General features: G+C 40.7%; 1 protein-coding gene across 1 annotated transcript in view; it reads right to left on the bottom strand.

The window, feature by feature from the left end:
* Window positions 1-3,102: 3,102 nt before the first annotated feature.
* LOC139746843 (ionotropic receptor 21a-like) overlaps window positions 3,103-25,044 on the bottom strand; it is an 80,922-nt gene continuing 58,980 nt past the window's right edge. Inside the window, exon 12 of the mRNA XM_071658448.1 lies at window positions 3,103-3,493. Coding sequence (XP_071514549.1) covers window positions 3,320-3,493 — 174 coding nt within the window. The 3' untranslated portion in view covers window positions 3,103-3,319. The remainder of the gene's footprint in view (window positions 3,494-25,044) is intronic.

Here is a 25,044-nt window from a genome sequence, read left to right as displayed (position 1 = left end):
AAAGGTTAGTGAGTGGTGGGATGAAGAAGTAAGATTATGAGTGAAAGAGAAGAGAGAGCCATTTGTATAAAAGAAAGAGGCAGGAGGTCAAGAGAAAGGTGCAAGAGGTGAAAAAGAGGGCGAATGAGAGTTGGGATGAGACAGTATCATTAAAATTTAAGGAGAATAAAAAGATGTTTTGGAAGGAGGTAAATAAGTGCGTAAGACAAGGAAACAAATGGGAACTTCAGTGAAGGGGGCTAATGGGGAGATGATAACAAGTAGTGGTGATGTGAGAAGGAGATGAAGTGAGCATTTTGAAGGTTTGTTGAATGTGTTTGATGATAAAGTGGCAGATATAGGGTGTTTTGGTCGAGGTGGTGTGCAAAGTGAGAGGGCTAGGGAGAATGATTTGGTAAACAGAGAACAGGTAGTAAAAGCTTTGCGGAAGATGAATTCGGCAAGATAGCAGGTTTGGGTGGTATTGCAGAGGAATGTATCAAAAAATGGGGTGACTGTATAGTTGACTGGTTGGTAAGGTTATTTAATGTATGTATGACTCATGGTGAGGATTGGCGGAATGCGTGCATAGTGCCATTGTACAAAGGCAAAGGGGATAAAAGTGAGTGCTCAAATTACAGAGGTATGATTTTGTTGAGCATTCCTGGGAATTTATATAGAAGGGTATTGATTGAGAGGGAGAAGGCATGTTTAGAGCATCAGATTGGGGAAGAGCAGTGTGGTTTCAGAAGTGATACTGGATGTGTGGATCAGGAGTTTGCTTTGAAGAATGTATGTGAGAAATACTTAGAAAAGCAAATGGATTTGTATCTAGCATTCATGGATCTGGAGAAGACATATGATAGAGTTGATAGAGATGCTCTGTGGAAGGTATTAAGAATATATTGTGTGGGATGTAAGTTGTTAGAAGCAGTGAAAAGCTTATATCGAGGATGTAAGGCATGTGTACGTGCAGGAAAAGAGGAAAGTGATTGGTTCTCAGTAAATGTAGGTTTTCGCCAGGGGTGTATGGTGTTTCCATGGTTGTTTAATTTGTTTATGGATGGGTTGTTAGGGAGGTAAATGCAAGAGTTTTGAAAAGAGGGGCAATCATGCACTCTGTTGTGGATGATAGAGCTTGGGAAGTGACGCAGTTGTTGTTCGCTGATGATACAGAGCTGGTAGCTGATTCATGTGAGAAACTGCAGAAGCTGGTGACTGAGTTTGGTAAAGTGTGTGAAAGAAGAAAGCTGAGAGTAAATGTGAATAAGAACAAGGTTATTAGGTACAGCAGGGTTGAGGGACAAGTCATTTGGGAGGTAAGTTTGAATGGAGAAAAACTGGAGGAAGTGAAGTGTTTTAGATATCTGGGAGTGGATTTGGCAGTGGATGGAACCATGGAAGCGGAAGCGAATCATATGGTGGGGGAGGGGGCGAAAGTTTTGGGAGTGTTGAAAAATGTGTGGAAGTTGATAACTTTATCTTGGAAAGGAAAAGTGGGTATATTTGAAGGAATAGTGGTTCCAACAATGCTATATGGTTGCGAGGCGTTGGCTATAGATAGTTTTGTGCAGAGGAGGGTGGATGTGCTGAAATGAGATGTTTGAGGATAATGTGTGGTGTGAGGTGCTTTGATCGAGTAACTAATGATAGGGTAAGAGAGATGTGTGGTGATTAAAACAGTGTGGTTGAGAGAGCAGAAGAGGGTGTTTTGAAATGGTTTGGCCACATGGAGAGAATGTGTGAGGAAAGATTGACCAAGAGGAAATATGTGTCAGAGGTGGAGGGAACGAGAAGTGGGAGAACAAATTGGAGGTGGAAAGATGGAGTGAAAAAGATTTTGAGTGATCGGGGCCTGATCATGCTGGAGGGTGAAAGGCGTGCAAGGAATAGAGTGAATTAGAACGATGTGGTATACCGGGGTCGACGTGCTGTCAATGGATTGAACCAGGACATGTGAAGCGCCTGGGGTAAACCATGGAAAGTTCTGTGAGGCCTGGATGTGGAAAGGGAGCTGTGGTTTCGGTGCATTATTACATGACAGCTAGAGACTGAGTGTCAACGAATGTGGCCCATGTTGTCTTTTCCTAGCGCTACTTCGCGCACATGAGGGGGGAGGGGGTTGTTATTTCATGTGTGGCGGGATGGCGATAGGAATGAATAAGGGCAGGCAGTATGAATTATGTACATGTGTATATATGTATATGTCTGTGTGTGTATATATATGTATACGTTGAAATGTATAGGTATGTATATTTGTGTGTGTGGACGTGTATGTATATACATGTGTATGTTGGTGGGTTGGGCCATTCTTTCGTCTGTTTCCTTGAGCTATCTCGCTAACGCGGGAGACAGCGATAAAGCAAAATATATGAATACATATATATATATAATATATATATATATATATATATATATATATATATATATATATATATATATATATATATGTATTCTTTTTTCCTCTTTTTCTTTTCATACTCTTCGCCATTTCCCTTATTAGGGAGGTAGCGTTAAGAACAGAGGACTGAGCCTTTGAGGGAATACCCTCACTTAGTCTCCTTCTCTGTTCCTTCTTTAAGAAAACTAAAAACGAGAGGGGAGGATTTCCCCCCCCCTCCTCCCCCCACTCCTTTCCCTTTCAGTCGCCTTCTACGACACGCAGGGAATACGTGGGAAGTATTCTTTCTCCTCTATCCCCAGGGATGATAGATAGATAGATAGATAGATAGATAGATAGAGAGAGAGAGAGAGAGAGAGAGAGAGAGAGAGAGAGAGAGAGAGAGAGAGAGAGAGAGAGAGAGAGAGATAGAGAGAGAGAGAGAGAGAGAGAGAGAGAGAGAGAGAGAGAGAGAGAGAGAGAGAGAGAGAGAGAGAGAGAGAGAGAGAGAGAGAGAGAGAGAGAGAGAGATTATTTTGTACGTGGCTTCTTTATTGCTGATAATTGTTCTTGCATATTACAAGGTAAACAACACTAAAAATTCGTTAAGCAATGGACGCGTTCGTTATGAAATGTACGAACACGCAAAAACACAACGAAATTGGTTGATTAGACTGTAAAGATCTTGTAACATGTAATGTGAAATTCCTTTGAAATCTTGATAATATGTTTAATATCGGAAATAGTACGGGGCTGTTCTGAAAAATCACACCAAATTGAATATAGGCATCAATCAATACCAAGGTTAGACTGAAAGACGTTGTTGTATATTCTACATTATAATGTATGGTAAAGAAGATGGTGCTAATATCTGTATATCACAATCTTGCTATAGCTTTGTATAGCTGATGTTCTTAGTGATATCAGATTTCCAGATGGACATTCCATTTCCACTCGTAACTAATCTGTCAGAATAAGTTTCTCAAAGATGAAGGAGATGACACCAGAGAGCCAGCCAAAGCAGGTGATGAAGAAGAGACCCTGCATGTGGTCTATGCTGAGTGGGATGACCCCGTCTGCTTCAGCCACGTCCTCCTGGCTGCTCCCACTGCCCTCTACACCACCGTCAGCCTTCTGCAGAAGAGAGACACGAGGGATATATATATATATATATATATATATATATATATATATATATATATATATATATATATATATATATATATATATATATATATATATATATTTAATTTGCTTTGTCGCTCTCTCCCGCGTTTGCGAGGTAGCGCAAGGAAACAGACGAAGGAAATGGCCCAACCCACCCCCATACACATGTATATACATACGTCCACACACGCAAATATACATACCTACACAGCTTTCCATGGTTTACCCCAGACGCTTCACATGCCCTGATTCAATCCACTGACAGCACGTCAACCCCGATATACCACATCGATCCAATTCACTCTATTCCTTGCCCTCCTTTCACCCTCCTGCATGTTCAGGCCCCGATCACACAAAATCTTTTTCACTCCATCTTTCCACCTCCAATTTGGTCTCCCACTTCTCCTCGTTCCCTCCAACTCCGACACATATATCCTCTTGGTCAATCTTTCCTCACTCATTCTCTCCTTGTGCCCAAACCATTTCAAAACACCCTCTTCTGCTCTCTCAACCACGCTCTTCTTATTTCCACACATCTCTCTTACCCTTACGTTACTTACTCGATCAAACCACCTCACACCACACATTGTCCACAAACATCTCATTTCCAGCACATCCACCCTCCTGCGCACAACTCTATCCATAGCCTTGCAACCATACAACATTGTTGGAACCACTATTCCTTCAAACATAGCCATTTTTGCTTTCCGAGATAATGTTCTCGACTTCCACACATTCTTCAAGGCTTCCAGAATTTTCGCCCCCTCCCCACCCTATGATCCACTTCCACTTCCATGGTTCCATCCGCTGCCAGATCCACTCCCATATATCTAAAACACTTTACTTCCTCCAGTTTTTCTCCATTCAAACTTACCTCCCAATTGACTTGACCCTCAACCCAACTGTACCTAATAACCTTGCTCTTATTCACATTTACTCTTAACTTTCTTCTTTCACACACTTTACCAAACTCAGTCACCAGCTTCTGCAGTTTCTCACATGAATCAGCCACCAGCGCTGTATCATCAGCGAACAACAACTGACTCACTTCCCAAGCTCTCTCATCCCCAAAAGACTTCATACTTGCCCCTCTTTCCAAAACTCTTGCATTCACCTCCCTAAGAACCCCATCCATAAACAAATTAAACAACCATGGAGACATCACACACCCCTGCCGTAAACCTACATTCACTGAGAACCAATCACTTTCCTCTCTTCCTACACGTACACATGCCTTACATCCTCGATAAAAACTTTTCACTGCTTCTAACAACTTGCCTCCCACACCATATATTCTTAATACCTTCCACAGAGTATCTCTGTCAACTCTATCATATGCCTTCTCCAGATCCATAAATGATACATACAAATCCATTTGCTTTTCTAAGTATTTCTCACATACATTCTTCAAAGCAAACACCTGATCCACACATCCTCTACCACTTCTGAAACCACACTCCTCTTCCCCAATCTGATGCTCTGTACATGCCCTCACCCTCTCAGTCAATACCCTCCCATATAATTTACCAGGAATACTCAACAAACTTATACCTCTGTAATTTGAGCACTCACTCTTATCCCCTTTGTCTTTGTACAATGGCACTATGCACGCATTCCGCCAATCCTCAGGCACCTCACCATGAGTCATACATACATTAAATAACCTTACCAACCAGTCAATAATACAGTCACCCCCTTTTTTAATAAATTCCACTGCAATACCATCCAAACCTGCTGCCTTTCCGGCTTTCATCTTCCGCAAAGCTTTTACTACCTCTTTTCTGTTTACCAAATCATTTTCCCTAACCCTCTCACTTTGCACACCACCTCGACCAAAACACCCTATTTCTGCCACTCTATCATCAAACACATTCAACAAACCTTCAAAATACTCACTCCATCTCCTTCTCACATCACCACTACTTGTTATCACCTCCCCATTTGCGCCCTTCACTGAAGTTCCCATTTGCTCCCTTGTCTTACGCACTTTATTTACCTCCTTCCAGAACATCTTTTTATTCTCCCTAAAATTTAATGATACTCTCACCCAACTCTCATTTGCCCTCTTTTTCACCTCTTGTACGTTTCTCTTGACCTCCTGTCTCTTTCTTTTATACATCTCCCACTCAATTGCATTTTTTCCCTGCAAAAATAGTCCAAATGCCTCTCTCTTCTCTTTCACTAATAATCTTACTTCTTCATCCCACCACTCACTACCCTTTCTAATCAACCCACCTCCCACTCTTCTCATGCAGCAAGCATCTTTTGCGCAATCCATCACTGATTCCCTAAATACATCCCATTCCTCCCTCACTCCCCTTACTTCCATTGTTCTCACCTTTTTCCATTCTGTACTCAGTCTCTCATAGTACTTCCTCACACAAGTCTCCTTCCCAAGCTCACTTACTCTCACCACCCTCTTCACCCCAACATTCACTCTTCTGAAAACCCATACAAATCTTCACCTTAGCCTCCACAAGATAATGATCAGACATCCCTCCAGTTGCACCTCTCAGCACATTAACATCCAAAAGTCTCTCTTTCGCGCGCCTGTCAATTAACACGTAATCCAATAACGCTCTCTGGCCATCTCTCCTACTTACATGCGTATACTTATGTATATCTCGCTTTTTAAACCAGGTATTCCCAATCATCAGTCCTTTTTCAGCACATAAATCCACAAGCTCTTCACCATTTCCATTTACAACACTGAACACCATATGTATACCAATTATTCCCTAAACTGCCACATTACTCACCTTTGCATTCAAATCACCCATCACTATAACCCGGTCTCGTGCATCAAAACCACTAACACACTCATTCAGCTGCTCCCAAGACACTTGCCTCTCATGATCTTTCTTCTCATGCCCAGGTGCATATGCACCAATAATCACCCATCTCTCTCCATCAACTTTCAGTTTTACCCATATTAATCGAGAATTTACTTTCTTACATTCTATCACATACTCCCACAACTCCTGTTTCAGGAGTACTGCTACTCCTTCCCTTGCTCTTGTTTTCTCACTAACCTCTGACTTTACTCCCAAGACATTCCCAAACCACTCTTCCCCTTTACCCTTGAGCTTCGTTTCACTCAGAGCCAAAACATCCAGGTTCCTTTCCTCAAACATACTACCTATCTCTCCTTTTTTTCACATCTTGGTTACATCCACACACATTTAGACACCCCAGTCTGAGCCTTCGAGGAGGATGAGCACTCCCCGCGTGACTCCTTCTTCTGTTTCCCATTTTAGAAAGTTAAAAAAATACAAGGAGGGGAGGATTTCTGGCCCCCCGCTCCCGTCCCCTCTAGTCGCCTTCTACGACACGCGAGGAATGCGTGGGAAGAATTCTTTCACCCCTATCCCCAGGGATAATATATATATATATATATATATATATATATATATATATATATAATATATATATATATATATATATATATATATATATATATATATATATATATATAATATATATATCCCTGGGGATAGGGGAGAAAGAATACTTCCCACGTATTCCCTGCGTGTCGTAGAAGGCGACTAAAAGGGAAGGGAGCGGGGGGCTGGAAATCCTCCCCTCTCAATTTTTTTTTCTTTTTTATTTTCCAAAAGAAGGAACAGAGAAGGGGGCCTGGTGAGGATATTCCCTAAAAGGCCCAGTCCTCTGTTCTTAACCGCTACCTCGCTAATGCGGGAAATGGCGAATAGTATGAAAGAAAGAATATATATATATATATATATATATATATATATATATGTATATATATACATACACATACATACGCACATATACACACACACACACATATACATATATATACATATGAAAAATGTAGAGAAATAATTTAGAAAACTGAAACTTCTAGCTTGAAATGATATGAAAAAATAAATGTCACATAATGGTTCAACCTCTGGCTATGGAAAAGGGAAATGTATAATTTATTTACACAAACGTCAATAGTAGTTCTCATATATATATATATATATATATATATATATATATATATATATATATATATATATATATATATATATATATATATATATATATATATATATATATATATATATATATATATATATAATATATATATATATATATATATATATATATTTATATATATATATATATATATTTATATATATATATATATATATATATATATATATATATATATATATATATTTTTTATACTATTTGCCATTTCCCGCATTAGCGAGGTAGCGCTAAGAACAGAGGACTGGGCCTTTGAGGGAATATCATCACCTGGCCCCCTTCTCTGTTCCTTCTTTTGGAGAGAGAAAAAAAAAAAATGAGAGTGGAGGATTTCCAGCTCCCCGCTCCCTTCCCTTTTAGTCGCCTTCTACGACACGCAGGGAATACGTGGGAAGTATTCTTTCTCCCCTATCCCCAGGGATATATATACATATACATATATATACATATATATATATATATATATATATATATATATATATATATATATATATGTATATATATATATATATATATACGAATAAAGTGTATATGAACGCGCACCTTCATAGAACATACAAAGCTCCAACATCCAGGATCCAACCTGGGACCCCTTGTGCAAGAGGCAGGCATGCTAACCGCTAGTTTAAGGGACTGTCTGACGCTCAAGTAATTAGCAAAATTATGCATCAAAGATGTCTTTTATTTAATGGGAGAGACTTGGGAAGGTAAAGAGTTCCAAAGCCTCCAGGTGTAGTGATAGGAACAACTATCAAAACGGCCTACCCTTGAGCTGGCAACAGCCACACAGTAATCATATGACGCAGCAGCTTGCCGAGTATCGTGTGGTCTAGCTAGTGATGTGGGCACACAAGCAGCCAGCTCTTGGGAGCAAAAGCCAAAGTAATAATTTAAGAAAAAGTAAACAGAACCAACATTGCGGCATAGGGTAAGCGGGTCAAGTTTTGAAGTTGGGTTAGGGGAGTTGATAAGATGTGAAAGCAATAGGACGATATGTTGAGGGGTCGAAACGGTCACCCTTGTTTGTGATGGAATCATCAACGTATGCTTTTCAGCATGTTACAACTTTATCCAAGAAAAAAGAAAAAAAAATGTTTTCCACACTGTACATGAAATCTCTTACACTGGGATTTTACTAGTTGATGCAAATGACATGCAAAACACATTCCAGTGTGGAGTACTGCGTTCGTCATGAGAAGCTACAGAACTGAATACTGAAGGGAAGGGTCTAATCCACCTGCATAATGACAAATGAATACTTACCACTAGAAGCTTCTTCGATCGTTCATGCGCATTCAAGACACTTTGGTCGATGTTATATTCTAGTTTTCCGAGGCGTTGATTCTCCTTGTCCTACGTATGGTTGTGGAACTTAGTGAGACTGCTGACTTGACTATAAGACTAACGATCTATTGTACTGATGTTCCGCTGAGACTAAGATGTATTGTCTAGTGTTCAGACGGAACCTGCCTTAGTGTGGATAACTGCACTGATCACCAGATACTGATCCTCTCTGTAGAGTTGCCTCAGAGAAGATTATTAAGTTGGATTATTAAAGAGACAATTACGGAGCTACTTTGCGGCAAGTATGGTCATCTTATTAAGAGATCTCGTACATGAAGGTCCTCTCCAAATCTCAGCTCTGGCATCAAAATGAGAAGGGTTGGAACACGTTGATACAGCTTATGTTCTGGACGTGAAGGGTTGGAACACGTTAATGCAGCTTATGTTCTGGACATGAAGGGTTGGAACACGTTGATACAGCTTATGTTCTGGACGTGAAGGGTTGGAACACGTTGATACGGTTTATGTTCTGGACGTGAAGGGTTGGAACACGTTGATACGGCTTATGTTCTGGACGTGAATGTAAGTAATCCTTTTAAGTATTTTATTCTTCACGGCCGAAGAATAAGATGTAGTCACTTTAGACTCTTAAGTAAATTTTCGCACGTTGGCCTTGAAGGCCATTTGAAGCCATCAAAGGCCGCTTTTCAAAAGCCTCATAGCACACGGAAAGCATCCAACATAGGCGACCTATCAACTCCAGAGAAGGTATATCAGAAATGAAGGCAGGATCCATGAGCATCAGATACCAGCCCTCACAACCACTGAAGACGAATTATCTAAATTTAAACGAAAAAGAAAATACCAAGGCCGTGGTTGGCCTAGCACCTCCTGGTGCTCAATTGTATGGAACCGAGTGATCAAAGCTGTGTACAGCAACATGTAATGTAAGGTTATCACACCTGGAGTCACAATAATAGAAATTATATTGAGGTTTCTAGGAACCCAGACACACTGTCCAATACTACATCACAGTGATAAATCTTGTGTCTCCTCAGTGTTGCATATAGTAGCATATAACATATATAATGCACATAACATATAGTAGCATATAACATATATAATATATATAACATATAGTGGCATATAACATATAGTAGCATATAACATATATAATACATATAACATATAGTAGCATATAACATATATGATACATATAACATATAGTGGCATATAACATATATAATACATATAACATATATAATACATATAACATATATAATACATATAACATATATAATACATATCTTTCCTTGTATTAGACTGTCTAATCCATCTTGTTTTTGACATTTGCAGTGACTGTAGAGAGAAAGTGGAAGTCAGTCTTGCAAAGGATTTCCTTTTTGCTATGAGTTTTGATATGTCTGGCAGACCTTCATAGGTCATCAGGAAGACAGAGAAGGAGTCAAAATATGTGATGGCAGTTTCTTCTGCAACTATTAATGACAATGCATTGGCCCAACAGCACACTGGTTGAGAGAGCAGAAGAGGGTGTGTTGAAATGGTTTGGTCACTTGGAGAGAATGAGTGAGGAAAGATTGATAAAAGGGATATATGTGTGTCAGAGGCGAAGGGAACGAGAAGTGGAAAACGAAATTGGAGGTGGAAGGATACAGTGAAAAAGATTTTGAGCGATCGGGGTCTGAACATACAGGAGGGTGAGAGGCGTGCAAGGAAAAGAGTGAATTGGAACGATGTGGTATACTGGGGTCGACATGCTGTCAATGGTCTGAACCAGGGCATGTGAAATGTCTGGGGTAAACCATGGAAAGGTCTGTGGGGCCTGGATGTAGAAAGGGAGCTGTGGATTCGGTGCATTACATGTGACAGCTACAGACCGAGTGTGAACGAGTGTTGCCAATTTTTGTCTGTTTTCCTGGCGCAACCTCGCTGAGGTAGGGGTTAGCGATGCTGTTTCTTGCGGGGTGGGGTAGCACCAGTAATGGATGAAGGCAAGCAAATATGAATATGTACATGTGTATGTATGTATGTCTCTTTACATGCGTATGTATATGTATGTTTATGTGTATACATGCGTGTATGGGAGTTTATGTATATGTATGTGTATATGAGCGTATGGGCCATTCTTCGTCTGCTTTCTGGCGCTACCATGCTAATGCGGGAAACGGCAATCAAGGTTGATAAAATATACAAATACATATAAATTCTAACGTATACATACATATACATACACAAACATATACATATATACACATGTACATTTTGATACTTGCTGCCCTCATCCAATCTCGTCGCCACCCCGCCACACACGAAATAGCATCCCCCCCTCCAGCAAAGCAGCGGCAGGAACAAACTAAAAAGGCCACGTTCGTTCACACTCAGTCTCTAGCTGTCATGTATAATGTACCGAAACCACGGCTCCCTTTCCACATCCAGGCCCCACACACCTTTCCATGGTTTACCCTAGATGCTTCACTTGTCCTGGTTCAATCCATTGACAGCACGTCAACCCCGAATACCACATCGTTCCAATTCATTCTATTCCTTGCACGCCTTTCATCCTCCTGTATGTTCAGGCCCCGATTGCTGAAAATCTTTTTCATTCCATCTTTCCACCTCAAATTTGGTCTCCCGATTCCCCTTGTTCCATCCACCTCTGACACACATATATCATCTTTGTCAATCTTTCCTCACTCATTCTCTCCATATGTCCAAACCATTTCAACACACTTTCTTCTGCTCTTTCAACCACACTCTTTCTATTGCCACACATCTCTCTAACCCTTTCATTGCTTACTCGATCAAACCACCTCACACCGCATATTGTTTTCATTTCCAACACATTCACCCTCCTCCGTACAACCCTATCTATAGCCCACGCCTCACAGCCATATAACATTGATGGACCACTATTCCTTCAAACATACCCATTTTTGCCCTCCAAGATAACGGTCTCGACTTCCACACATTCTTCAACGCTACCAGAACTTTCGACTCCTCCCCCGTCCTATGATTCACTTCCGCTTCCATACTTCCATCCGCTGCCAAATCCACTCCCACATATCTAAAACACTTCACTTCCTCCAGTTTTTCTCCATTCAAACTTACCTCCCAATTAACTTTTCCCTCAGCATTACTGAACCTAATAACCTTGTTCTTATTCACATTTACTCTCAGCTTTCTTCTTTCACACACTTTACCAAACTCAGTCACTAACTTCTGCAGTTTCTCACCCGAATCAGCCACCAGTATTGTATCATAAGCGAACAACTGACTCTCTTCCCAAGCCCTCTCATCCACAACAGACCGCATACTTGCCCCTCTTTCCAAAACTCTTGCCTTCAGCTTCCTAACCATCCCATTCACAAACAAATTATACAAACATGGAGACATCACACACCCCTGCCGTAAGCCGACATTCACTGGAAACCAATCACTTTCCATTCTTCCTACTCGTACACATGCCTTACATCCTTTGTAAAAACTTTTCACAGCTTCTAGCAACTTACCTGCTACACCATATACTCTTAAAACCTTCCACAATGTGTCTCTATCCAGCCCATCATATGCCAGCTCCAGATCCATAAACGCTACATACAAATTCATATGCTTTTCTAAGTATTTCTCAAATACATTCTTCAAAGCAAACACCTGATCCACACATCCTGTACCACTTTTGAAACCTCACTGCTCTTCCCCAACCAGATGCTCTGTACATACCTTGACCCTCTCAATCAATACCCCACCCATATAATTTCCCAGGAATACTCAACAAACTTATACCTCTGTAATTTGAACACTCACTTTCATCCCCTTCGCCTTTGTACAGTGGCACTATGCACGCATTCCGCCAATTGTTAGGCACTTCACCATGATCCATGCAGACATTAAATATCCCTACCAACCAATCAAAAACTCAGCTACCCCTTATTTCATAAAATACACTGCAATACCATCCAAACCCGCCGCCTTCCCGGCTTTCATTTTCCGCAAAGCTTTCACTACCTCTTCTCTGTTCACGAAACCATTCTCCTTGACCCTCTCACTTCAACCACCACCCCAGACCAAAACACCCTATATAGGCCAATCTATCATCAAACTTATTCAACAAACCTTGAAAATGCCCACTCCATCTGCTGACTTCATCACTACTTGATATTACCTATCCATCTGGCCCCTCCACCGATGCCCCCTTATATATATATATATATATATATATATATATATATATATATATATATATATATATATATATATATATATATATATGTATGTATATATATATATATATATATATATATATATATATATATATATATATATATATATATATATATATATATATATATATATATATATATATATATATATATATATATATATGTATATATATGGGTTTTCAGAAAAGAAGAGTGAATGTTGGGGTGAAGAGGGTGGTGAGAGTAAGTGAGCTGCGGAAGGGGACTTGTGTGAGGAATTACCAGGAGAGACTGAGTACAGAATGGAAAAAGGTGAGAACAATGGAAGTAAGGGGAGTGGGGGAGGAATGGGATGTATTTAGGGAATCAGTGATGGATTGCGCAAAAGATGCTTGTGGCATGAGAAGAGTGGGAGGTGGGTTGATTAGAAAGGGTAGTGAGTGGTGGGATGAAGAAGTAAGAGTATTAGTGAAAGAGAAGAGAGAGGCATTTGGACGATTTTTGCAGGGAAAAAATGCAATTGAGTGGGAGACGTACAAAAGAAAGAGACAGGAGGTCAAGAGAAAGGTGCAAGAGGTGAAAAAAAGGGCAAATGAGAGTTGGGGTGAGAGAGTATCATTAAATTTTAGGGAGAATAAAAAGGTGTTCTGGAAGGAGGTAAATAAAGTGCGTACGACAAGGGAGCAAATGGGAACTTCAGTGAAGGGCGCAAATGGGGAGGTGATAACAAGTAGTGGTGATGTGAGAAGGAGATGGAGTGAGTATTTTCAAGGTCTGTTGAATGTTTGATGATAGAGTGGCAGATATAGGGTGTTTTGGTCGAGGTGGTGTGCAAAGTCCGAGGGTTAGGGAAAATGATTTGGTAAACAGAGAAGAGGTAGTAAAAGCTTTGCGGAAGATGAAAACCAGCAAGGCAGCTCGTTTGGATGGTATTGCAGTGGAATTTATTAAAAAAGGGGGTGACTGTATTGTTGACTGGTTGGTAAGGTTATTTAATGTATGTATGACTCATGGTGAGGTGCCTGATGATTGGCGGAATGCTTGCATAGTGCCATTGTACAAAGGCAAAGGGGATAAGAGTGAGTGCTCAAATTACAGAGGTATAAGTTTGTTGAGTATTCCTGGCAAATTATATGGGAGGGTATTGATTGAGAGGGTGAAGGCATGTACAGAGCATCAGATTAGGGAAGAGCAGTGTGGTTTCAGAAGTGGTAGAGGATGTGTGGATCAGGTGTTTGCTTTGAAGAATGTATGTGAGAAATACTTAGAAAAGCAAATGGATTTGTATGTAGCATTTATGGATCTGGAGAAGGCATATGATAGAATTGATAGAGATGCTCTGTGGAAGGTATTAAGAATATATGGTGTGGGAGGCAAGTTGTCAGAAGCAGTGAAAAGTTTTTATCGAGGATGTAAGGCATGTGTACGTGTAGGAAGAGAGGAAAGTGATTGGTTCTCAGTGAATGTAGGTTTGCGGCAGGGCTGTGTGAAGCTCCATTGTTGTTTAATTTGTTTATGGATGGGGTTGTTAGGGAGGTGAATGCAAGAGTTTTGGAAAGAGGGGCAAGAATGAAGTCTGTTGGGGATGAGAGAGCTTGGGAAGTGAGTCAGTTGTTGTTCGCTGATGATACAGCGCTGGTGGCTGATTGATGTGAGAAACTGCAGAAGCTGGTGACTGAGTTTGGGTAAGTGTGTGAAAGAAGAAAGTTAAGAGTAAATGTGAATAAGAGCAAGGTTATTAGGTACAGTAGGGTTGAGGGTCAAGTCAATTGGGAGGTGAGTTTGAATGGAGAAAAACTGGAGGAAGTGAAGTGTTTTAGATATCTGGGAGTGGATCTGGCAGCGGATGGAACCATGGAAGCGGAAGTGGATCATTGGGTGGGGGAGGGGGCGAAAATTCTGGGAGCCTTGAAGAATGTGTGGAAGTCGAGAACATTACCTCGGAAAGCAAAAATGGGTATGTTTGAAGGAATAGTGGTTCCAGCAATGTTGTATGGGTGCGAGGCGTGGACTATGGATAGAGTTTTGCGCAGGAGGATGGACGTGCTGGAAATGAGATGTTTGAGGACAATATGTGGTGTGAGGTGGTTTGATCGAGTAAGTAACGTAAGGGTAAGAGAGATGTGTGGATATAAAAAGAGCGTGGTTGAGAGAGCAGAAGAGGGTGTTTTGAAATGGTTTGGTCACATGGAGAGAATGAGTGAGGAAAGATTGACCAAGAGGATATATGTGTCGGAGGAGGAGGGAACGAGCAGAAGAGGGAGACCAAATTGGAGGTGGAAAGATGTAGTGAAAAAGATTTTGTGTGATCGGGGCCTGAACATGCAGGAGGGTGAAAGGAGGGCAAGGAATAGAGTGAATTGGAGCGATGTGGTATACCGGGGTTGACGTGCTGTCAGTGGATTGAATCAAGGCATGTGAAGCGTCTGGGGTAAACCATGGAAAGCTGTGTAGGTATGTATATTTGCGTGTGTGGACGTATGTATATACATGTGTATGGGGGTGGGTTGGGCCATTTCTTTCGTCTGTTTCCTTGCGCTACCTCGCAAACGCGGGAGACAGCGACAAAGCAAAAAAAAAAAAAAAAATATATATGTATATATATATACATATATATATATATATATAGGGGTGAAAGAATACTTCCCACGTATTCCTCGCGTGTCGTAGAAAGCGACTAGAGGGGACGGGAGCGGGGGGCCGGAAATCCTCCCCTCCTTGTATTAACTTTCTAAAATGGGAAACAGAAGAAGGAGTCACGCGGGGAGTGATCATCCTCCTCGAAGGCTCAGAGTGGGGTGCCTAAATGTGTGTGGATGTAACCAAGATGTGAAAAAAGGAGAGATAGGTAGTATGTTTGAGGAAAGGAACCTGGATGTTTTGGCTCTGAGTGAAACGAAGCTCAAGGGTAAAGGGGAAGAGTGGTTTGGAAATGTCTGGGGAGTGAAGTCAGGGGTTAGTGAGAGGACAAGAGCAAGGGAAGGAGTAGCAATACTCCTGAAACAGGAGTTGTGGGAGTATGTGATAGAATGTAAGAAAGTAAATTCTCGATTAATATGGGTAAAATTGAAAGTTGATGGAGAGAGGTGGGTGATTATTGGTGCATATGCACCTGGGCATGAGAAGAAAGATCATGAGAGGCAAGTGTTTTGGGAGCAGCTGAATGAGTGTGTTAGCGGTTTTGATGCACGAGACCGGGTTATAGTGATGGGTGATTTGAATGCAAAGGTGAGTAATGTGGCAGTTGAGGGAATAATTGGTATGCATGGGGTGTTCAGTGTTGTAAATGGAAATGGTGAAGAGCTTGTAGATTTATGTGCTGAAAAAGGACTGATGATTGGGAATACCTGGTTTAAAAAGCGAGATATACATAAGTATACTTATGTAAGCAGGAGAGATGGCCAGAGAGCGTTATTGGATTACGTGTTAATTGACAGGCGTGCGAAAGAGAGACTTTTGGATGTTAATGTGCTGAGAGGTGCAACTGGAGGGATGTCTGATCATTATCTTGTGGAGGCTAAGGTGAAGATTAGTATGGGTTTTCAGAAAAGAGGAGTGAATGTTGGGGTGAAGAAGGTGGTGAGAGTAAGTGAGCTTGGGAAGGAGACCTGTGTGGGGAAGTACCAGGAGAGACTGTGTACAGAATGGAAAAAGGTGAGAACAATGGAAGTAAGGGGAGTGGGGGAGGAATGGGATGTATTTAGGGAATCAGTGATGGATTGCGCAAAAGATGCTTGTGGCATGAGAAGAGTGGGAGGTGGGCTGTTTAGAAAGGGTAGTGAGTGGTGGGATGAAGAAGTAAGAGTATTAGTGAAAGAGAAGAGAGAGGCATTTGGACGATTTTTGCAGGGAAAAAATGCAATTGAGTGGGAGAAGTATAAAAGAAAGAGACAGGAGGTCAAGAGAAAGGTGCAAGAGGTGAAAAAAAGGGCAAATGAGAGTTGGGGTGAGAGACTATCAGTAAATTTTAGGGAGAATAAAAAGATGTTCTGGAAGGAGGTAAATAGGGTGCGTAAGACAAGGGAGCAAATGGGAACTTCAGTGAAGGGCGTAAATGGGGAGGTGATAACAAGTAGTGGTGATGTGAGAAGGAGATGGAATGAGTATTTTGAAGGTTTGTTGAATGTGTCTGATGACAGAGTGGCAGATATAGGGTGTTTTGGTCGAGGTGGTGTGCAAAGTGAGAGGGTTAGGGAAAATGATTTGGTAAACAGAGAAGAGGTAGTAAAAGCTTTGCGGAAGATGAAAGCCGGCAAGGCAGCAGGTTTGGATGGTATTGCAGTGGAATTTATTAAAAAAGGGGGTGACTGTATTGTTGACTGGTTGGTAAGGTTATTTAATATATGTATGACTCATGGTGAGGTGCCTGAGGATTGGCGGAATGCGTGCATAGTGCCATTGTACAAAGGCAAAGGGGATAAGAGTGAGTGCTCAAATTACAGAGGTATAAGTTTGTTGAGTATTCCTGGTAAACTATATGGGAGGGTATTGATTGAGAGGGTGAAGGCATGTACAGAGCATCAGATTGGGGAAGAGCAGTGCGGTTTCAGAAGTGGTAGAGGATGTGTGGATCAGGTGTTTGCTTTGAAGAATGTATGTGAGAAATACTTAGAAAAGCAAATGGATTTGTATGTAGCATTTATGGATCTGGAGAAGGCATATGATAGAGTTGATAGAGATGCTCTGTGGAAGGTATTAAGAATATATGGTGTGGGAGGCAAGTTGTTAGAAGCAGTGAAAAGTTTTTATCGAGGATGTAAGGCATGTGTACGTGTAGGAAGAGAGGAAAGTGATTGGTTCTCAGTGAATGTAGGTTTGCGGCAGGGGTGTGTGATGTCTCCATGGTTGTTTAATTTGTTTATGGATGGGGTTGTTAGGGAGGTAAATGCAAGAGTTTTGGAAAGAGGGGCAAGTATGAAGTCTGTTGGGGATGAGAGAGCCTGGGAAGTGAGTCAGTTGTTGTTCGCTGATGATACAGCGCTGGTGGCTGATTCATGTGAGAAACTGCAGAAGCTGGTGACTGAGTTTGGTAAAGTGTGTGGAAGAAGAAAGTTAAGAGTAAATGTGAATAAGAGCAAGGTTATTAGGTACAGTAGGGTTGAGGGTCAAGTCAATTGGGAGGTGAGTTTGAATGGAGAAAAACTGGAGGAAGTGAAGTGTTTTAGATATCTGGGAGTGGATCTGTCAGCGGATGGAACCATGGAAGCGGAAGTGGATCATAGGGTGGGGGAGGGGGCGAAAATTTTGGGAGCCTTGAAAAATGTGTGGAAGTCGAGAACATTATCTCGGAAAGCAAAAATGGGTATGTTTGAAGGAATAGTGGTTCCAACAATGTTGTATGGTTGCGAGGCGTGGGCTATGGATAGAGTTGTGCGTAGGAGGATGGATGTGCTGGAAATGAGATGTTTGAGGACAATGTGTGGTGTGAGGTGGTTTGATCGAGTAAGTAACGTAAGGGTAAGAGAGATGTGTGGAAATAAAAAGAGCGTGGTTGAGAGAGCAGAAGAGGGTGTTTTGAAATGGTTTGGGCACATGGAGAGAATGAGTGAGGAAAGATTGACCAAGAGGATATATGTGTCGGAGGTGGAGGGAACGAGGAGAAGAGGGAGACCAAATTGGAGGTGGAAAGATGGAGTGAAAAAGATTTTGTGTGATCGGGGCCTGAACATGCAGGAGGGTGAAAGGAGGGCAAGGAATAGAGTGAATTGGAGCGATGTGGTATACAGGGGTTGACGTGCTGTCAGTGGATTGAATCAAGGCATGTGAAGCGTCTGGGGTAAACCATGGAAAGCTGTGTAGGTATGTATATTTGCGTGTGTGGACGTGTGTATGTACGTGTGTATGGGGGTTGGGCCATTTCTTTCGTCTGTTTCCTCGCGCTACCTCGCAAACGCGGGAGACAGCGACAAAGTATAAAAAAAAAAAAAAAAAAAAAAAAATATATATATATATATATATATATATATATATATATATATATATATATATATATATATATATATATATATATATATATATATATATATATATATATATATATGTATATATATATGTATATTTATTTTGCTTTGTCGCTGTCTCCCGCGTTTGTGAGGTAGCGCAGGGAAACAGACGAAAAAAATGGCCCAACCCACCCCCATACACAATGTATATACATACACATCCATATACGCAAATATACATACCTATACATCTCAATGTACAGATATATGTACACACACAGACACATACATATATACCCATGCACACAATTCACACTGTCTGCTTTTATTCATTCCCATCGCCACCTCGCCACACATGGAATACCATCCCCCTCCCCGCTCATGTGTGCGAGGTAGCACTAGGAAAAGACAACAAAGGCCCCATTCGTTCACACTCGGTCTCTAGCTGTCATGCAATAATGCCCGAAACCACAGCTCCCTTTCCACATCCAGGCCCCAAACAACTTTCCATGGTTTACCCCAGACGCTTCACATGCCCTGATTCAATCCACTGCCAGCACGTCAACCCCGGTATACCACATCGATCTAATTCACTCTATTCCTTGCCCTCCTTTCACCCTCCTGCATGTTCAGGCCCCGATCACACAAAATCTTTTTCACTCCATCTTTCCACCTCCAATTTGGTCTCCCTCTTCTCGTTCCCTCCACCTCCGACATATATATCCTCTTGGTCAATCTTTCCTCACTCATTCTCTCCATGTGCCCAAGCCATTTCAAAACACCCTCTTCTGCTCTCTCAAACATGCTCTTTTTATTTCCACACATCTCTCTTACCCTTCTATTACTTACTCGATCAAACCACCTCACACCACACATTGTCCTCAAACATCTCATTACCAGCACATCCACCCTCCTGCGCACAACTCTATCCATAGCCCACGCCTCGCAACCATACAACATTGTTGGAACCACTATTCCTTCAAACATACCCATTTCTGCTTTCTGAGATAATGTTCTCGACTTCCAAACATTCTTCAAGGCTCCCAGGATTTTCGCCCCCTCCCCAACCCTATGATTCACTTCCGCTTCCATGGTTCCATCCGCTGCCAGATCCACTCCCAGATATCTAAAACATTTTACTTCCTCCAGTTTTTCTCCATTCAAACTTACCTCCCAATTGACTTGACCCTCAACCCTACTGTACCTAATAACCTTGCTCTTATTCACATTTACTCTCAACTTTCTTCTTTCACACACTTTACCAAACTCAGTCACCAGCTTCTGCAGTTTCTCACATGAATCAGCCACCAGCGCTGTATCATCAGCGAACAACAACTGACTCACTTCCCAAGCTCTCTCATCCACAACAGACTTCATACTTGCCCCTCTTTCCAAAACTCTTGCATTCACCTCCCTAACAACTTCATCCATAAACAAATCAAACAACCATGGAGACGTCACACACCCCTGCCGCAAACCTACATTCACTGAGATCCAATCACTTTCCTCTCCTCCTACACGTACATATGCCTTACATCCTCGATTAAAATTTTCACTGCTTCTAATAACTTGCCTCCCGAACCATATATTCTTAATACCTTCCACAGAGAATCTCTATCAACTCTATCATATACCTTCTACAGATCCATAAATGCTACATACAAATCCATTTGCTTTTCTAAGTATTTCTCACATACATTCTTCAAAGCAAACACCTGATACACACATCCTCTACCACTTCTGAAACCACACTGCTCTTCCCCAATCTGACGCTCTGTACATGCCTTCACCCTCTCAATCAATACCCTCCCATATAATTAACCAGGAATACTCAACAAACTTATACCTCTGTAATTTGAGCACTCACTCTTATCCCCTTTGCCTTTGTACAATGGCAATATGCACGCATTCCGCCAATCCTCAGGCACCTCACCATGAGTCATACATACATTAAATAACCTTACCAACCAGTCAACAATACGGTCACCCCCTTTTTTAATAATATATATATATATATATATATATATATATATATATATATATATATATATATATATATATATGTATATATATATAATGGTTGTTTAATTTGTTTATGGATAGGGTTCTTAGGGAGGTGAATGCAAGAGTTTTGGAAAGAGGGGCAAGTGTGAAGTCTGTTGGGGATGAGAGAGCTTGGGAAGTGAGTCAGTTGTTGTTCGCTGATGATACAGCGCTGGTGGCCGATTCATGTGAAAAACTGCAGAAGCTTGTGACTGAGTTTGGTAAAGTGTGTGAAAGAAGAAAGTTAAGAGTAAATATGAATAAGAGTAAGGTAATTAGGTACAGTAGGGTTGAAGGTCAAGTCAATTGGGAGGTAAGTTTGAATGGAGAAAAACTGGAGGAAATAAAGTGTTTTAGATATGTGGGAGTGGATCTGGCAGTGGATGGAACCATGGAAGCGGAAGTGGATCATAGGGTGGGGGAGGGGGCGAAAATCCTGGGAGCCTTGAAGAATGTGTGTAAGTCGAGAACATTATCTCGGAAAGCAAAAATGGGTATGTCTGAAGGAATAGTGATTCCAACAATGTTATATGGTTGCGAGGCGTGGGCTATGGATAGAGTTGTGCGCAGGAGGATGGATGTGCTGGAAATGAGATGTTTGAGGACAATGTGTGGTGTGAGATGGTTTGATCGAGTAAGTAACGTAAGGGTAAGAGAGACGTGTGGAAATAAAAGAGCGTGGTTGAGAGAGCAGAAGAGGGTGTTTTGAAATAGTTTGGGCACATGGAGAGAATGAGTGAGGAAAGATTGACCAAGAGGATATATGTGTCGGAGGTGGAGGGAACGAGGAGAAGTGGGAGACCGAATTGGTAGTGGAAAGATGGAGTGAAAAACATTTTGTGTGATCGGGGCCTGAACATGCAGGAGGGTGAAAGGAGGGCAAGGAATAGAGTGAATTAGATCGATGTGGTATACCGGGGTTGACGTGCTGTCAGTGGATTGAATCAGGGTTATATGAAGCGTCTGGGGTAAACTATGGAAAGCTGTGTAGGTATGTATATTTGCGTGTGTGGACGTGTATGTATATACATGTGTATGGGGGTGGGTTGGGCCATTTCTTTCGTCTGTTTTTTTGCGCTACCTCGCAAACGCGGGAGACAGTGACAAAGCAAAAAAAAAAAAAAAAAAAAAAAAATTTATTTATATATATATATATATATATATATATATATATATATATACATATAATTAATTTATATATATATATATATATATATAATTAATTTATATATATATATATATATATATATATATATATATATATATATATTTATATATATATATATATATATATATATATATATATTTATATATATATATATATATATGTATATATATATATATATATATATATATATATATATATATATATATGTTTATATATATAAATCCCTGGGGATAGGGGATTAAGAATACTTTCCACGTATTCCCTAACGCTACCTCACTAAAGCGGGAAATGGCGAATAGTTTAAAAGAAGGGATGAAGAATACTTCCCACGTATTCCCTGCGTGTCGTAAAAGGCGACTAAAAGGGAAGGGAGCGGGAGGCTGGAAATCCTCCCCTCTCTTTTTTTTTTTTTTTTTTTTTTTAAAAGAAGGAACAGAGGGGGGCCACGTGAGGATATTCCACAAAGGCCTAGTCCTCTGTTCTTAACGCTACCTCGCTAATGCGGGAAATGGCGGATAGTTTAAAAGAAAGAAGAAAAAAGATATATATATATATATATATATATATATATATATATATATATATATATATATATATGTATTATATATATATATATATATATATATATATATATATATATATATATATATATATATATATATATATATATATATATATATATTATATATATTATTATTATTTTCCTTTGTCGCTGTCTCCCGCGTTTGCGAGGTAGCGCAAGGAAACAGACGAAAGAAATGGCCCAACCCACCCCCATACACATGTATATACATACACGTCCACACACGCAAATATACATCCCATACATCTTAATGTACACATATATTTACACACACAGACACATACATATATACACATGCACACAGTTCACACTGTCTGCATTTATTCATTCCCATCGCCACCTCGCCGCACATGGAATAACATCCCCCTCCCCTCTCATGTGTGCGAGGTAGCGCTAGGAAAAGACAACAAAGGCCCATTCGTTCACACTCAGTCTCTAGCTGTCATGCAATAATGCCCAAAACCACAGCTCCCTTTACACATCCAGGACACACAGAACTTTCCATGGTTTACCCCAGACTCTTCACATGCCCTGATTCAATCCATTGACAGTACGTCGAACCCGGTTACCACATCGATCCAATTCACTCTATTCCTTGCCCGCCTTTCACCCTCTTGCATGTTCAGGCCCCGATCACTCAAAATCTTTTTCACTCATCTTTCCACCTAAAATTTGGTCTCCCATTTCTCCTCGTTCCCTCCAACTCTGACGCATATATCCTCTTGGTCAATCTTTCCTCACTCATTCTCTCCATGTGACCAAACCATTTCAAAACACCTTCTTCTTCTCTCTCAACCAAACTCTTTTTATTTCCACACATCTCTCTTACCCTTACATTACTTACTCGATCAAACCACCTCACACCACATATTGTCCTCAAACATCTAATTTCTAGCACATCCACCCTCCTGCGCACAACTCTATCCATAGCCCACGCCTCGCAACCATACAACATTGTTGGAACATCTATTCCTTCAAACATACCCTATTTTTGCTTTCCGAGATAATGTTCTCGACTTCCACACATTTTTCAAGGCTCCCAGGATTTTCGCCCCCTCCCCAACCCTATGATTCACTTCCTCTTCCATGGTTCCATCCGCAGCCAGATCCACTCCCAGATATCTAAAACACTTTACTTCCTCCAGTTTTTCTCCATTCAAACTTACCTCCCAATTGACTTGACCCTCAACCCTACTGTACCTAATAACCTTGCTCTTATTCACATTTACTCTTAACTTTCTTCTTTCACACACTTTACCAAACTCAGTCACCAGCTTCTGCAGTTTCTCACATGAATCAGCCACCAGCGCTGTATCATCAGCGAACAACAACTGACTCACTTTCCAAGCTCTCTCATCCACAACAGACTTCATACTTGCCCCTCTTTCCAACACTCTTGCATTCATCACCTAACAACCCCATCCATAAACAAATTAAACAACCATGGAGACATCACACAACCCTGCCGCAAACCTACATTCACTGAGAACCAATCACTTTCCTCTCTTCCTACACGTACACATGCCTTACATCCTCGATAAAAACTTTTCACTGCTTCTAATAACTTGCATCCCAAACCATATATTCTTAATACCTTCCACAGAGCATCTCTATCAACTCTATCATATGCCTTCTCTAGATCCATAAATAATGCATACAAATCCATTTACTTTTCTAGGTATTTCTCACATACATTCTTGAAAGCAGACACCTGATCCACACATCCTCTACCACTTCTGAAACCACACTGCTCTTCCCCAATCTGACGCTCTGTACATGCCTTCACCCTCTCAGTCAATACCCTCACGTATAATTAACCAGGAATACTTAACAAACTTATACCTCTGTGATTTGAGCACTCACTCTTATCCCCTTTGCCTTTGTACAATGGCACTATGCACGCATTCCGCCAATCCTCAGGCACCTCACCATGAGTCATATATACATTAAATAACCTTACCAGCCAGTCAACAATACTGTCACTCCCTATTTTAATAATATATAAATTTTTTTTTTTTTTTTCCAAAAGAAGAAACAGAGAAAGGGGCCAGGTGAGGATATTCCCTCAAAGGCCCAGTCCTCATCCTCCGTTCGTAACGCTACCTCGCTAATGCGGGAAATGGCGATTAGTATAAAAAATATATATATATATATATATATATATATATATATATATATATATATATATATATATATATATATATATATATATATATATATATATATATGTGTATAAATATATATATATATATATATATATATATATATATATATAT

Source organism: Panulirus ornatus, chromosome 5 (genome assembly GCF_036320965.1).
Source record: "Panulirus ornatus isolate Po-2019 chromosome 5, ASM3632096v1, whole genome shotgun sequence".
NCBI lineage: Eukaryota > Metazoa > Arthropoda > Malacostraca > Decapoda > Palinuridae > Panulirus > Panulirus ornatus.
The sequence above is the reverse complement of the archived record's forward strand: the minus strand, read 5'-3'. Positions and strand labels throughout refer to the sequence as shown.